Consider the following 12867-nt stretch of genomic DNA (forward strand, 5'->3'; position numbering starts at 1 on the left):
TTGTAGTATTTAGGCCAAGATCAACAAGTCTGCTCTTGGGCTGGGAATATAGCTCAGTGGAATCGTCTCTGCCTGGCAATTATGATGTCTAGAGTTTGATTCCCGTGTACCGAAAAAAAGAACAAAAAAACATAAGTCTGCTCCTCCAAATATTTATTCTTTACAGTGAGCTCCTCCTTTGTTCTACCCACCTGAAGAACACAGTACACAATTGTTATCTATCGTCATCCTACTCTGCCGGGGCACACAGGAGCTCTCTACCCCCGCAGCGACTTAGCAACAATTCATCCGCCTTCCCCTCCCTCCTTGCCCTGCTCTCTCCAGCCAGCTTCATTCACCTCTCAAATCTATGACCTCATCTTCATTACAGTCCATAAACCAGTGAGATTATTCAGTAACATCTTCTAACCTGGCTCATTTACTTAGCGTAATGACTCCAGCTATATCCATACTGTCCCAGGTGACAGAATTTCCCTCTTTTCTGGATGACTACGGTTCTTGGTGCACATGCACCACATACACCTGTAGCCATTCAGGATGGACATGTCCATGTTTCCAGTTCATCACCACAGGAACATGGAATCTCTTTGGCATACTGATTTCATTTCCTTTGGATTTGTATGCAGAAGAGGGAAGGAAAGATCCCATAGTAGTTCTACTCTTAATCTACTCTAGATTTCCACAGTATTTGTACTAATTCACATTCCCACCCACAGTGCCAGGGCTTCCCTTTGCTCCACATCCTTGGTAGGTCTCTTTATCTGCAGTCTTTGTGATGAAGACATTCTTACTGCAGTGAGGACACGTCTGAATGTCTTTGACTGGATTTTCTCTCATGATTAGTGAAGTTCAACATTTTTCACATATCATCGATCTTTTTTTTTAAGTATGTCTGCTTTTGAGAAATGTCTCTTTTGGTCCACTGGTATTTTCCATCACTCTCTTGGTTTTTGTTATCAAGTGCTGTGGAGGTTCTTGGTACTCTGGGGATCACTTCCTTTTCAAGTGTTTTGGTTTCAAATATTTTTCTCACTCTGCAGGTCTTCCCTTCAAACTGTTCCTTGTTTCTTTGGCCAGGCAGAGTAGTTTTCACAGTTATTGTGGAAGACTTTTTTTCTTGAGTTCTATTTCAGATAACTGGGTATGACACAATAGAAATGTTTTTATATTTTTAGATTTTTTTTATTCTTCAGCTTTGCTGAAATAATGTATTCATTCCAACAGTTTATTTGTTTCTGAAATTCTGTATTTCTCTCTTTCTTGCTCTCACTCTGTCTCCATCCATATGGGTCATTTTCTTTTGTTTTGTTGATGTGTTATATCACAGTTATTGATTTGCATATGGTGATCAATCCTCTCATTCCTATGGTAAATCTCATTTTGTTATGCTGAATAATCTCTCTCTCTCTCTTTTTTTTTTTTTTTTCTTTTTTTGAGGTACCGGGGATTGAACTCATGACCTTGCACTTGCCAGGCAGGCGCTTACACCACTGAGCTACATCCCCAGCCCCAGTTATGCTGAATAATACTCTGCTGGTTCAGTGTTTTCAAATTGTGCTGAGAAGACTTGTGTCTATGTCCTCAAGGATATAGAGCATTTGTTTCCTTATTTTTGTACCCTTACCTGAGCTTGGTATCAGGGTAATGCTGATATATTTTGTGCAAGGAGGTATGGCTGCTTCAGGTATTTTTTTCTTTTGGATTCTACTGAGAAGGAATATCTTTTGGTCTGTGTGTTGTCTTTACACGTGAAATGTGCTTCAGAGTAGCAATATGTAATTAGATACTTTTTCTAATCTCATTTGCTCTCTTTCATTCTGAGGGTTTGTTCCCTTATATTCAAGTCAACTATTGAGAGATAGTGTATTACTACAGCCATTTTGCAACTTGTTTTTATTATAGTTTCTTTCATTTTCTTTCACTAGTGATTAGATAATATATTGTAGAAGTGTGCTTTGATTCCTTGATTATAACAATGGGTTTATCTATTTAAATTTTTTATTTATATTTACTACAAAGCTTATGAAGAGTATTTTTGCTTATAACAAGTTTTTGAAATGATAGCAGTTAAGATTATGGTGAAAAATAAGAACAGACTAGAAGTTCAGGAAAAAATGTGGATAAGAAAGCTCTACATGCACTCCATTTTTCCCATTTAAAATTTTTGGTATTCAATTTTACATCTTTCTATTTTTCGATCTCACACAGTAATACAGTTAGCATTATTTGTATGCTAAAGATGCAGCAGAATAGTCCAAAGAAATCAACAACTGGTATCTCATCATGAGAAAAAGCAACACTTCTCCACTGTTGGTGGGAGTGTAGACTGGTACAACCACTGTGGAAATCAGTGTGAGATTTCTAAAGAAAACTAGGATTAGGGGTTCCATTTGACTCAGCTATTCCCTTTCTGTGTATTTTCCCAGAAGAATTTACAATACTACAGTATGCTACAGCAACATATATGCACCCATGTTTATAGCAGCACAATTTGTAATAGCTAAATTTTGGAAACAACCCAAATGCCCATCAACCGAGGAATGGATTTAAAAAGATGTGGTATTTTTATACAATGGAGTACTACTGAGTCATAAAGAAGGATAAACTTGAGACTTTGAAAAGGTAAATGGATGCAACTTGTGATCATACTAGTAAGTGAAATAAATCAGATTTACATGTGTAAAGATCATGTTGTCTCCCTGGTGTGAGAAACTGAAAGAGTAAATGAGGTCTAAAATGTAAAATAGATATAGGAAGACATTGTTTAAAGTGAAAAAGAAGACACTGTTCAAAGTGAAAAAGAAACTAGGATGGGTGAAAAGGGAAAGGATAGTGAGGAAAAGGGAGAAAATGCAGGTCACTATAATATTAGTGTCTCCTAGTTTATTAAAAAGAAAGGTTTCTCACTGGAACAGTACCTACCTGGCAAACATGAGGTCATGAGTTCAATTCCAGGTACAAAAAAAATCAACTTCTAAAAAGAAAGGTTTGTATTAATATCAATTGGAGAATTTTTTATACCTATGTCTTGTACCCTGAGTGACTACTTTAAAGATAAGAACATGTAATATGTTAACTACTGTTATTGTACCATTTTGTTATGAAATTTTGTTTTACCTTTAAAAAAACAACCTCCACAAATCTTCATGGAACCCAAGGCTTCATTGTTCACCACCAGTGCAACAACAGATATATAATTTGAGTTCCAAAAGGAGCTCAAATTGGTTGGTAAAAAGAGAATAAAGAATAACAATTGAATAATAAGTTCATAAACTCAAATTTGATAAGAGATGCGAACTTCCACTTCCATAAAAGATGCAAATCTTAAGAGTGAGCAGGGAGAGATTCACTCATTCTTTGTATTCAAACTGTTTGCCGTCAAAGAGAGGATCATAGGATCAGCAGGAAACAGACAATATTTTCATGCAAGACAGACAGGATTCTTAATCTGATTAATGGGCTGTTTCTCATAAGAAACCATGAAATCCAGAAGCAGTAAAATGACTTAGTTAAGAAAATGTCATTAAAACAAAGTAACTAACTAAGTAAAACAAAAACCTGTGAAACAAATTTATATTCTGAAAAAATCCTTCAGAACAAATGGTCAACTGTAGACCTTCCGAGATAAATAAAGTTTGAGAATCCAGCCAAGTGGAGCTTTTCTGGCAAAAACAGTAAAAAGAAAAAATCCTGCAGCTGGAAACTGATAGAATCCATTAAGTCACAAGTTACTTAAACCACATGAACATCACATAACATGTCACAGACATATGAAAGTACTATGTTTCAGTTTTAAATAAAAATCAAGTTAGAATGAAATGAAAATTTAGTATAAGAAAACAAATAATGGAAACTAGTTAAAGTAACTATATAAAAGTGTAAAATCAATGTTATTGTTTACATTTGTGAGTATTCTGTTTTTCCTACATAGTTTTATAGATGAATAAGAAATTAAATGATAACTTCATTTAATGGGAACAAAGTATACAGGGATGTATTTTGTGACAGTAATAGAGTGAAATGTGGGGATATTATATCATAGTGTAATAGCAAACTTATAAAAATCTTATAGTAAAAATTAAAAATCAATCAACAGTCTGTGATTATGTCCAGGCTGCTTGCCACATGGTTAGAGTGTTAAGTTGAGTTAGCCCTGACTGCATTCTGCTGCTTCTTCCAAATAGCTGGCCAGGTCAACCTGACCACACCCAGCCTGAGTATCTGTGGTTTTCCACTTAAAATATGCATATAGCTAGTTTTATTTTGGGTTGCTTCAACAACTTTATACGTTATGCCCAAAACAGACTGGCCTAGTCAAAGATGCATTCAACTATACCCACTCTGTTTAAAACCCCTCCCTCCCAGGATGTTCCTGTCTAATGGTAAACAATTCCTTTTGGGTAAACCTGCTTAAAACAAATCTACCTGACAATATATGACTTAATTCTTGCAATCCACGTAGCCAATCATGTAGGAACCAGCTGTGAGTTTTATACTTTCTGCTTACAAACTGTATTTAAACTGAACTCAAGACTGACTCTGGGCTGATGATTTGGAACTGGTTCCCATCAGCCCGCTAGTGTTACAATAAACTGGTCTTCCAAACTCCTCCCTAGTGCAGAGCATTTTCCTTTTCACCCTGGATTTTCCTGAAGACAGTTGAAGTAGAGATTTTGTATGCTGTTGAAACACCTTTGTTATTATACAGTTGCCCTAATCAGGAAACTCTCAGCTCTCCCAGGTCCTGAACATACCAGCCACCTACGGATTTGGATTTCTTATTTTCAATAAACACATGAGCCAGGTTGAGAGATGGGGGGATGAGAGGGAGGGGAAGCATATATTACAAATAATGCTGGTTCTGATTACCTGGTAAATCCAATATCCAAGATTTTGGCTCTAGAGGAGTAGAATTTTATGGATGAGTTTCTGAGTTGGTTCTAATGTTTCTGGGTTTGGGTCTTTAAACTGATTAGATTTTAAAATACTAAGGAGCATTTTCAGTAGTAAGGACAGCCTGGTAACCCTTAGTGTGACTGGACAATAATATAGATACAAAAATATCCCCAGTGCTAATTCCTAAGAAACTTCAAGAGAAAACAAGCATCTGTGTGACCTTATGCTAGGATTTGAAAGTATGTGTGGTAATACCCCAAATTCACTTGCTGGAGTCTGGAATGCAGGATAATGATAGTAAGAAGTGAGACCATACAAAATAATCAAGTTAAATTAGTGATTGAGCTCTAGCACCACTGTAGCAGTTAGGGCCCTGATAGAAGGGCTTGGAGGATGAGCTAGGCCTTTTGGTCTTTCTCGCTTTCACTATATGAAGCACAGCACTCTTTCCCACCATGTGACATTACCGTAGCATCATTCCTCCCTCACAACCCACAGCTTGAAAATGTAGCAACAAGGTTCCTGAGGAGGGCCAAACCCTCACCAGGCTCTGACTCTGCTGGCACCAACATGGTGGGCTTCTCAACCTACTGAACTCTGAGAAATGAATTTCTGTTGCTTATGAATTACCTAGTCTGAGGGGTTTTTTTTGTCATAGTGTCCCAAAATAAGTGGCACATCATGTGTACAGTTCTCTTAAATACTTGTTAAATGCATAAGTGTAGTGATTTTGCTTGGTTTCTCCTGATTTCACTGGCCAAAATGCATAAAAATCAGATAAGCTCAGAGATTTGGGTTTTGATCCCGAAGTCTTCAATAAACAACCTAAAAGCTTCCACGTCTGTCCTGAAAGTCACCTTTTATTTGCTGAAGGTAGAGATGTAAAAAAATGGTGTGTTTAAATTAAAAAATAAATTGTAGTAAGAGACACATTGCCATTAACAACTTACAAACTAATGCCCCTCATACTGAGCACATGTATTTCATCCTTCTTGGCACTTTTAATTCCTTATGGAAGTCCTCCTTCATAGGTGTCTTTTTCCGGCTTCTTGGATGTGCCAGCTTGATTCAAAATGTTGTGGCGATTCCTGTCAAATGAAAATCCTCACCCACCTTGTTCACTAGATCTGTCACCTTGTGACTTCTGGCTCTTCTCCAATGTCAAAATGACCACGAAAGGTAAGCTCATAAAAAGTATACAAAAAGAGGTAGTAAAATTAAAAAAAAAACTTCCTAAGAAGCAAAAACTCGATTCAGGTGGATTCACTGGTGAATTTACCTAAATAAATGTAGCACAGTCAAATAAGATTGTAACACAGAGGAGACCAGCAAGGGTTTTTGTCACATCCTACCATGACCGCTGTCATAAACTTCGGCACACCTGGAAGTCACATCAACTCATACTGACTCACGGTGGTATGAACCGGAAGTGCATAATAATCCCAGGGAGCAGAAATCCATGGTCTCTCAGGGTCCTTCCTCCTCTCCGCAGACTCCCTTTCCTGCCTCTCCCATCCACCGGAGGTCGCCAGCTTCCATGCCTGTGGTCACATCACTCTGGCTCTGCCAGTCACTTCACCGGCTCCCTGTTATCTATGGCTAAACGTTTCTGACTCCGTTTCATAGGGACCTGTGGGGTTTCTATGTGAGCACACGCAGATAACCTTGATAGTCTTTCATTCCTAAAATCCTGCAGTTATGTACAGTTGATTAGTTCCTTGGGGTCAAGTAGAGTAATATTGTATATTTCAGAATGAGGACTTTGGCCCTTTGTGGTCTATCATGGACCTGCTGCAGGGTCACATGGGAACATTCTGCCCTACTTTGAAAACTTGTATAAATCCAAAATAACTCTTAAAATTCAATAATACTAACAAAAGAATGAGAAATGATTCCCACACAAGAACAGTCACCATAGGCACGGAAGTGAATATAAATAAATTGTGTCAGGACAAACAAAGCTGTACTTAGGTTTTGTAGGCTACTGAGCTCTCAGATCAAAATGGAAAATAAAAAGATTGCACTTTTATGAGTACACTGAATGTAGTTTGTGTTCTACTAACAGTGGTTACTATGTATATTTCCTACATGTACATTTAAAATCATATCAGTCAATTCTATAATGTGTGTATGTAGAAATTGCTACAATAGCACCAGATATCTTATATTTTAGGTATACATATAGCTAGATATATTACCTTTAAGATATTTTATATTCACTGTATCTATCTTCTTCTTTTTTTTTTTTTTTGAGACAGAGTGTTTCTATGTAGCTCAAGCTGGCATTGAACTCATTATGTCATACAGGTTGGCCTCAATCTCATGGCTGTCCCCCAGCCTCACACTTCTGAGTGGTGAGATTACAGGCATGTACCAACATGCCCAGCTCAATGTATCTTTCAGAATTACCAAATAGTAGTTATTTGGTGTCATTTGTGACTTAATGAGTCAGACATTTTAAATAAAAATAATGAGGGGCTTGAGATGTTCTATTTTCATGATAGGATTTCCAAGGAATCTTTCAGATTGGAGTGAGGAGTCTGAGAAGGTAGGAAAAGATGTTTCAGCAAATCACAAAATGAACACTGTCTCTTCAGATGCTTTAAATTTTGATCTAAAACATTTTTATTATGCATGACTGACTAACATAACCAGTGATTCAAGGGCTTAACATGTTTTTACAATATCAAAGCTCGAGTATATTTTCATATACTTAACAAATGTTCCTGAGGAATCTGCAGTGCAATAGACCCACTCTCAGCTACTGATCATGTTATGAGAAAACTGATGCAGTCACTGCTGTCCTGGAGCTCACATTCTCTTGGGGAAGGTAAATAAGCATGAAGAGTAGCGAAGGGCTGACAACAACTGCAGAGAATGACTTAGGAGGCAGGGCCAGTGTGCTTGATGAGGGGAGACTGAGCAGTGAAGAAGGAAGACAGGGAAGGATTCTGTGACAGGTTCCCAGTGAGTCAGAGCTCTGAGTGGAGGGAGAAATCCATGCTGGGGACAGCAAGTACAAAGGGCCTGTGGCATGAGCTTGATTGGTGATGTGAAGAAACGGTATGCAAATATAAAGGGTAGAAAGACAGGACAGTGAAAGAGAGAATGTGAGCTAAAGTAAAGCTGTGTGGCAAACATTACAATGTAAGGTACACACAGAAAGAAAAATGTATAATATTATTGTCTTTCAGGCTTAATTCTTAATCTGAATGTATAGTTATACAAGACTATATTAGAAATATTGATATACTTTCTGCATTTTCTTACTGCATTTTATCCTTTAGAAAATTTATATATGAATATGTTGGATGTAAAAGAAATCAATATTAATTCATGTGAGATGGCAGATTTAGGCAAGGCTCATTAAAATCCAAAAAGAGTTGCTTTAATTTTCATCTCTCAGATAACCAGTGATGTTGAACACTTCTTCATATATTTATTTGCCATTTTTACCTCTTCTTCTGAGAAGTGTCTATTCATTTCAGATGCTCAGTTTTGCATTGGGTCTTCCAACTTGGGGAGCCTGATTTTTTTCATTTCTGTATATGTTCTAGATATTAGTCCTTTGTCTCAAAAACAGCTAGCATAAATATTTTCCCACTCTATGGGTGTCTTTTAATCCTATTGGAGATTTTTTTTGCTGTGCAACAGCTTTTTAATAAGATGAGATCCCAGTTTTTGATTTTTTGTGATAGTTCCTATGAGATTAGGGTTTTGTTAATAAGATCTTTGTCTACACCTATGTCTTCCAGAGTTCTATCTATTCTACATTCCAGCAAATTTAGTGTTTCTGTTTTAATATTTATATCTATTTTGATTTTAGTTTAGTGCCTGGTGATAGACTTGGATCTAGTTTTAGTCCTTGGCATGAAGGAAGCCAGTTTTTCCAGCATCATTTATTAAAGAGGCTACCTTTCTTCCAGTGAACATGTTTGGCCCTTGTCAAAAATAAGGTGGCTGACTTTGAAGATATCAATATGTAATACAACCACCATTGTTAATTCCCTACCACTTTGTTTGTAACTCTGTATTGTCTGTATTGTGCTTGTGATATGTTGTAAAATGTTGTATGTCTGTTAATGTTTCCCTCCTTTTATCTTTAAAATAAAAAAATAAAATAAAATATTTATGAATAAAAAAAAATAAGGTGGCTGAGTGCTTTGGGGGTTGTTTCTACATCTTCTATTTTATTCCATTGATCCTCTGGTCTATTTTTTGCCAGTACCATGCTAGTTTTATCACAGTACCTCTGTAATATAATTTCAAGTCAGGGATTCTGATGTCCTCTGACTTGCCTTTGTTGCCCAGAATTGCTTTTGCTATTCTAGATGTCTTCTGGTTCCAAATGAGTTTTGAGAATGCTTTCCATAATTCTGTGAGGTATGTTAATGGTATTTGTATTGGGATCACAATAAATTTCTGTAGCAATTTTTGGAGTGTGACCATTTTTGCTATGTTAGTTCTTCCTACCCAAGAGCAAGGGACATCTTTCCATTTTCTAATATGAGTTCTGATCTCTTTTTCCATGTTACTGTAGTTTTCAATGTAGAGATCTTTTACTTCCTTTATTAGATTGACTCATAAGTATTTCATTTTTTATGTTATTGTGAAGGGTGTTCCTTCCACAATTTCTGTCTCAGTGAGTCTGTTATTTGTGTACAAGAATGCTATTGATTTTTGAGTGTTGAGAATGGCTATTATCAAGAAAAAAGCTAATAACAAATGCTGGCAGGGGTATGGGGAAAAAGAAACACTTCTCCACTGTTGGGGGGAGTATAAGCTAGTGCAACCACTGTGGAAATTAGTGTTAAGATTCCCCCAAAAAACTAGGATTAGCAATCCTCTTGACCCAGAAATTCCCCTTCAGAATATTTTCCCAGAAAAATTAAAAGCGTAATACCACAGTGATATATGTGCACCCATGTTTATAACAGCACAATTTGTAATAACTAAATCTTGGAATCAACCCAAATACCCATTAGCCAAGGAATGGATTTTTTTAAAAAAATGTATTTTTTAATGTAATGGAGTATTACTCAGCCATAAAAAAGATAAAATCAAGACACTTATAGCTAAATGGATGGACCTTGAGACCATAATCATAAGTGGTACAAATCAACCACATATGTGTAAATATATCATTATCTTTCTGGTGTGAGAAACTAAAAATATAAATAACAAAAATGTACAATAGATATTGTGAAATAGGAAAAAAAAAACATTCAAGAGGAAAAGGAAAGTAGGGAGGGGGAAAGAGGAAGGAAAGAAAAGAAAAAAATTAGAAAAGAAGGGTAAAATGAAAAACAAGCTTTGTGGCCAGGGAGGGTAAGGGAGTTTGAAAGGGGGGAATGGAAATGTGAAAAAAAAGAGGACTCAATACATATCATGTCCATATACAAATTCCCTATAGTGAATGTAGTCATTAAGTATTCCTGATTTGTACCAATAATCTTAGAAAGGAGTTCAAAAAGAGAACCACTTCACTTTGTAATATACAATATTTTCTCAAATTAGGACTCTAAGAATTTCATCAAAATTAATGAAATCTTAGCAAAAATTGTATTCTGCCACTCAATTCAAATGTTAAATAACAACTTTGAATCATTAGTGTTTTAATCCGGGTTCTCAAGTGAAACACAATCAACAGCAGAGGTACAGACATGTAGGAGGATGTGTGTTAAGCGCACTGTGGCATATGACAGAGAGCTTGTAAAGTCCTGGGATATTCTGTCAGCAATGCTCAGAACAAGGCTGGCTCAGGGTTCACTGAGGCTGAAACAAAAGCGTGGCGTCAGTGTGGGAGAAAAAAGATCAAGAAGGGACACAAATCATTAACTGATGCATAAGTGTCAGACAATGGATTCCTAAAGGACAGAGAGGAAGTGTGTGGGGGAAACACAAAGAAAGAAACACAGAGGGAAACAGACAGAAGGAGACAGAAGACAGAGAGGGAACTTGCCCTGCCTTGATTTTTTTCATATCTTCAACAAGGACAGATATTCCTTACTAATCTGCTGCTTTAACTAACAGATTCCTCAGGAAACACACTCATAGACACAGCACAGGATTATTTCCTGGATACCTGAGTATCTCTTAATCCAGTCACATAAATGTATATAATTAACTGTCACAAATAACACATATTATGTTAAAGGCTGGCAAACCTACAACATATTTGACATTAGGAAGGGAAAAGAAGAGCCACACTGTACTGTGCACATATTCTTCAGTATCCTTGGGGATCATTTGACATCTGACCTCAGGACATGGTCAGCATTCTCATCCTGGATTTCATTCTGGGTAAACTATTTCTTTTTTTTGTCCATATCAAAAGACTTTTGCCTGAGTAAGAGTATTGCTTCAATAATTTAATATTAAGATGGACTTGAATACAACACAGTACCTGAAGAAGATCTGGCAGGAGGAAATCCAGGAATGATAGGACCTGAAAAGATAATCTGAAAATCATACACCTAACTTGGCTCCCAACAAATCAATGCACTCTTGACTTTTAGGAAGGCTCTACTGACCTCTTTGTTCCTCAGACTGTAGACCATGGGGTTCAGCATGGGGATGACTATGGTGTAAAACACAGAGGCAATTTTGTCAGTGTCCATGGCGTGACTGGACGTGGGCTGCAGGTACATGAACATCGCAGTCCCGTAGAAGATGGAGACGGCAGTGAAGTGGGAGGCACAGGTGGACAGAGCCTTGCGAGGTCCTGCACCTGAGTGCATCCTCAGGATGGTGCCAAAAATGAAGATGTAGGATGTTAAGATAACCAAGATGGCAAAAAAGATATGGAAGCTCACGAGATAAACAAGAACCAGCTCACTAATGTGTTTGTCAGAGCAGGACAGAGCCATGACTGGTGGAATATCACAGAAAAAGTGATGGATCATATTGGAGTTACAAAAGGAGAGACTGAAAGTGTCTCCAATTTGGATGCAGGCATTCAGGAATGAGCAGGCATAGCAGCCTAGGACGAGACCCACACACACACTTGTGGTCATGGTGGTGGTGTAGTGCAGGGGTCTGCACACTGCAGCATAGCGGTCATAGGCCATTGAAGCCAAGAGATAATTTTCCACACCAATGAGGGCTACAAACAGGAACATCTGAGCAGCACAGGCGTTGTAGGAAATAACCTTGTTTCCTGTGAAGAGCCCAGCCATGACTGTGGGAGTGACAACTGTGGAGGAAGAGAAATCCACCAGAGACAGGTTCCCCAGGAAGAAGTACATGGGGGTGTGCAGACGAGCGTCCAGGAGGATCAGCAGGATCATCCCCAGGTTCCCAAGCACAGTGATGGTGTAGATAAGGAGGAAGGTCATGAGGAGGGGAAGCTGCAGGCGTGGGTCATCGGTCAGCCCCAGCAGGAGGAACTCTGCCACCTCTGTCCTGTTCTCCATCAGTGCTGTCCGGAGCCTCTACATGGCCTGCAGCAAAGAGGAAAAAAGAAACAGAAGCCTAACGATACCGAACTGAAAGCAGAAAGTATAAGCATCATATGTATTCTGTTATTGTAGAAGTTTTTACACTTTAGATTCCCCATAAAAAGCATTATCTTGAAAAGCAAGCTGATTCTATTAATTGTGTGCACATTTACACGCTTTTGAATCTTACATACACTAATGTGTCAGTTATAAAATTTAAAAATTTTAATTTATGAATTGAAGTATAGACAGTTTATTAACCAGGGTAATGTGACTGTGGGGTATGTGGAAGAGGAAACTCTCCCCTCTCCAACACAATGAAAACTGACATTTCCAAGTTGCTCTCCTATCAATAACTTCTGCAGATGTGTGAGATGTGCATCCATTGTCTCCTGCCAGTACTACTGTGGTTTTGTTTTGTTATTAAATTAATTTAAATTATGGATCACAACAAGAGGAGTGATTCATTCATATTTTCACAGATGTTACTTGACCGTCTCTACTGTGTAACTGTGTTCAACTTTTCTGTGGA

General features: G+C 37.6%; 1 protein-coding gene across 1 annotated transcript; it reads right to left on the minus strand.

The window, feature by feature from the left end:
• Positions 1–5089: 5089 nt before the first annotated feature.
• LOC102006937 (olfactory receptor 5B3-like) lies at positions 5090–12311 on the minus strand. Its single transcript, XM_013506400.1, has 2 exons — positions 11409–12311; positions 5090–5116 (listed from the first exon to the last, which is right to left on the minus strand). The coding sequence occupies exons 1-2, from the start codon at positions 12309–12311 to the stop codon at positions 5090–5092; spliced, it is 930 nt and encodes a 309-aa protein (XP_013361854.1).
• Between the last annotated feature and the right edge of the window lie 556 nt (positions 12312–12867).

This window comes from Chinchilla lanigera, unplaced genomic scaffold (genome assembly GCF_000276665.1).
Source record: "Chinchilla lanigera isolate Chin_1 unplaced genomic scaffold, ChiLan1.0 scaffold00110, whole genome shotgun sequence".
Classification (NCBI taxonomy): Eukaryota; Metazoa; Chordata; class Mammalia; order Rodentia; family Chinchillidae; genus Chinchilla; species Chinchilla lanigera.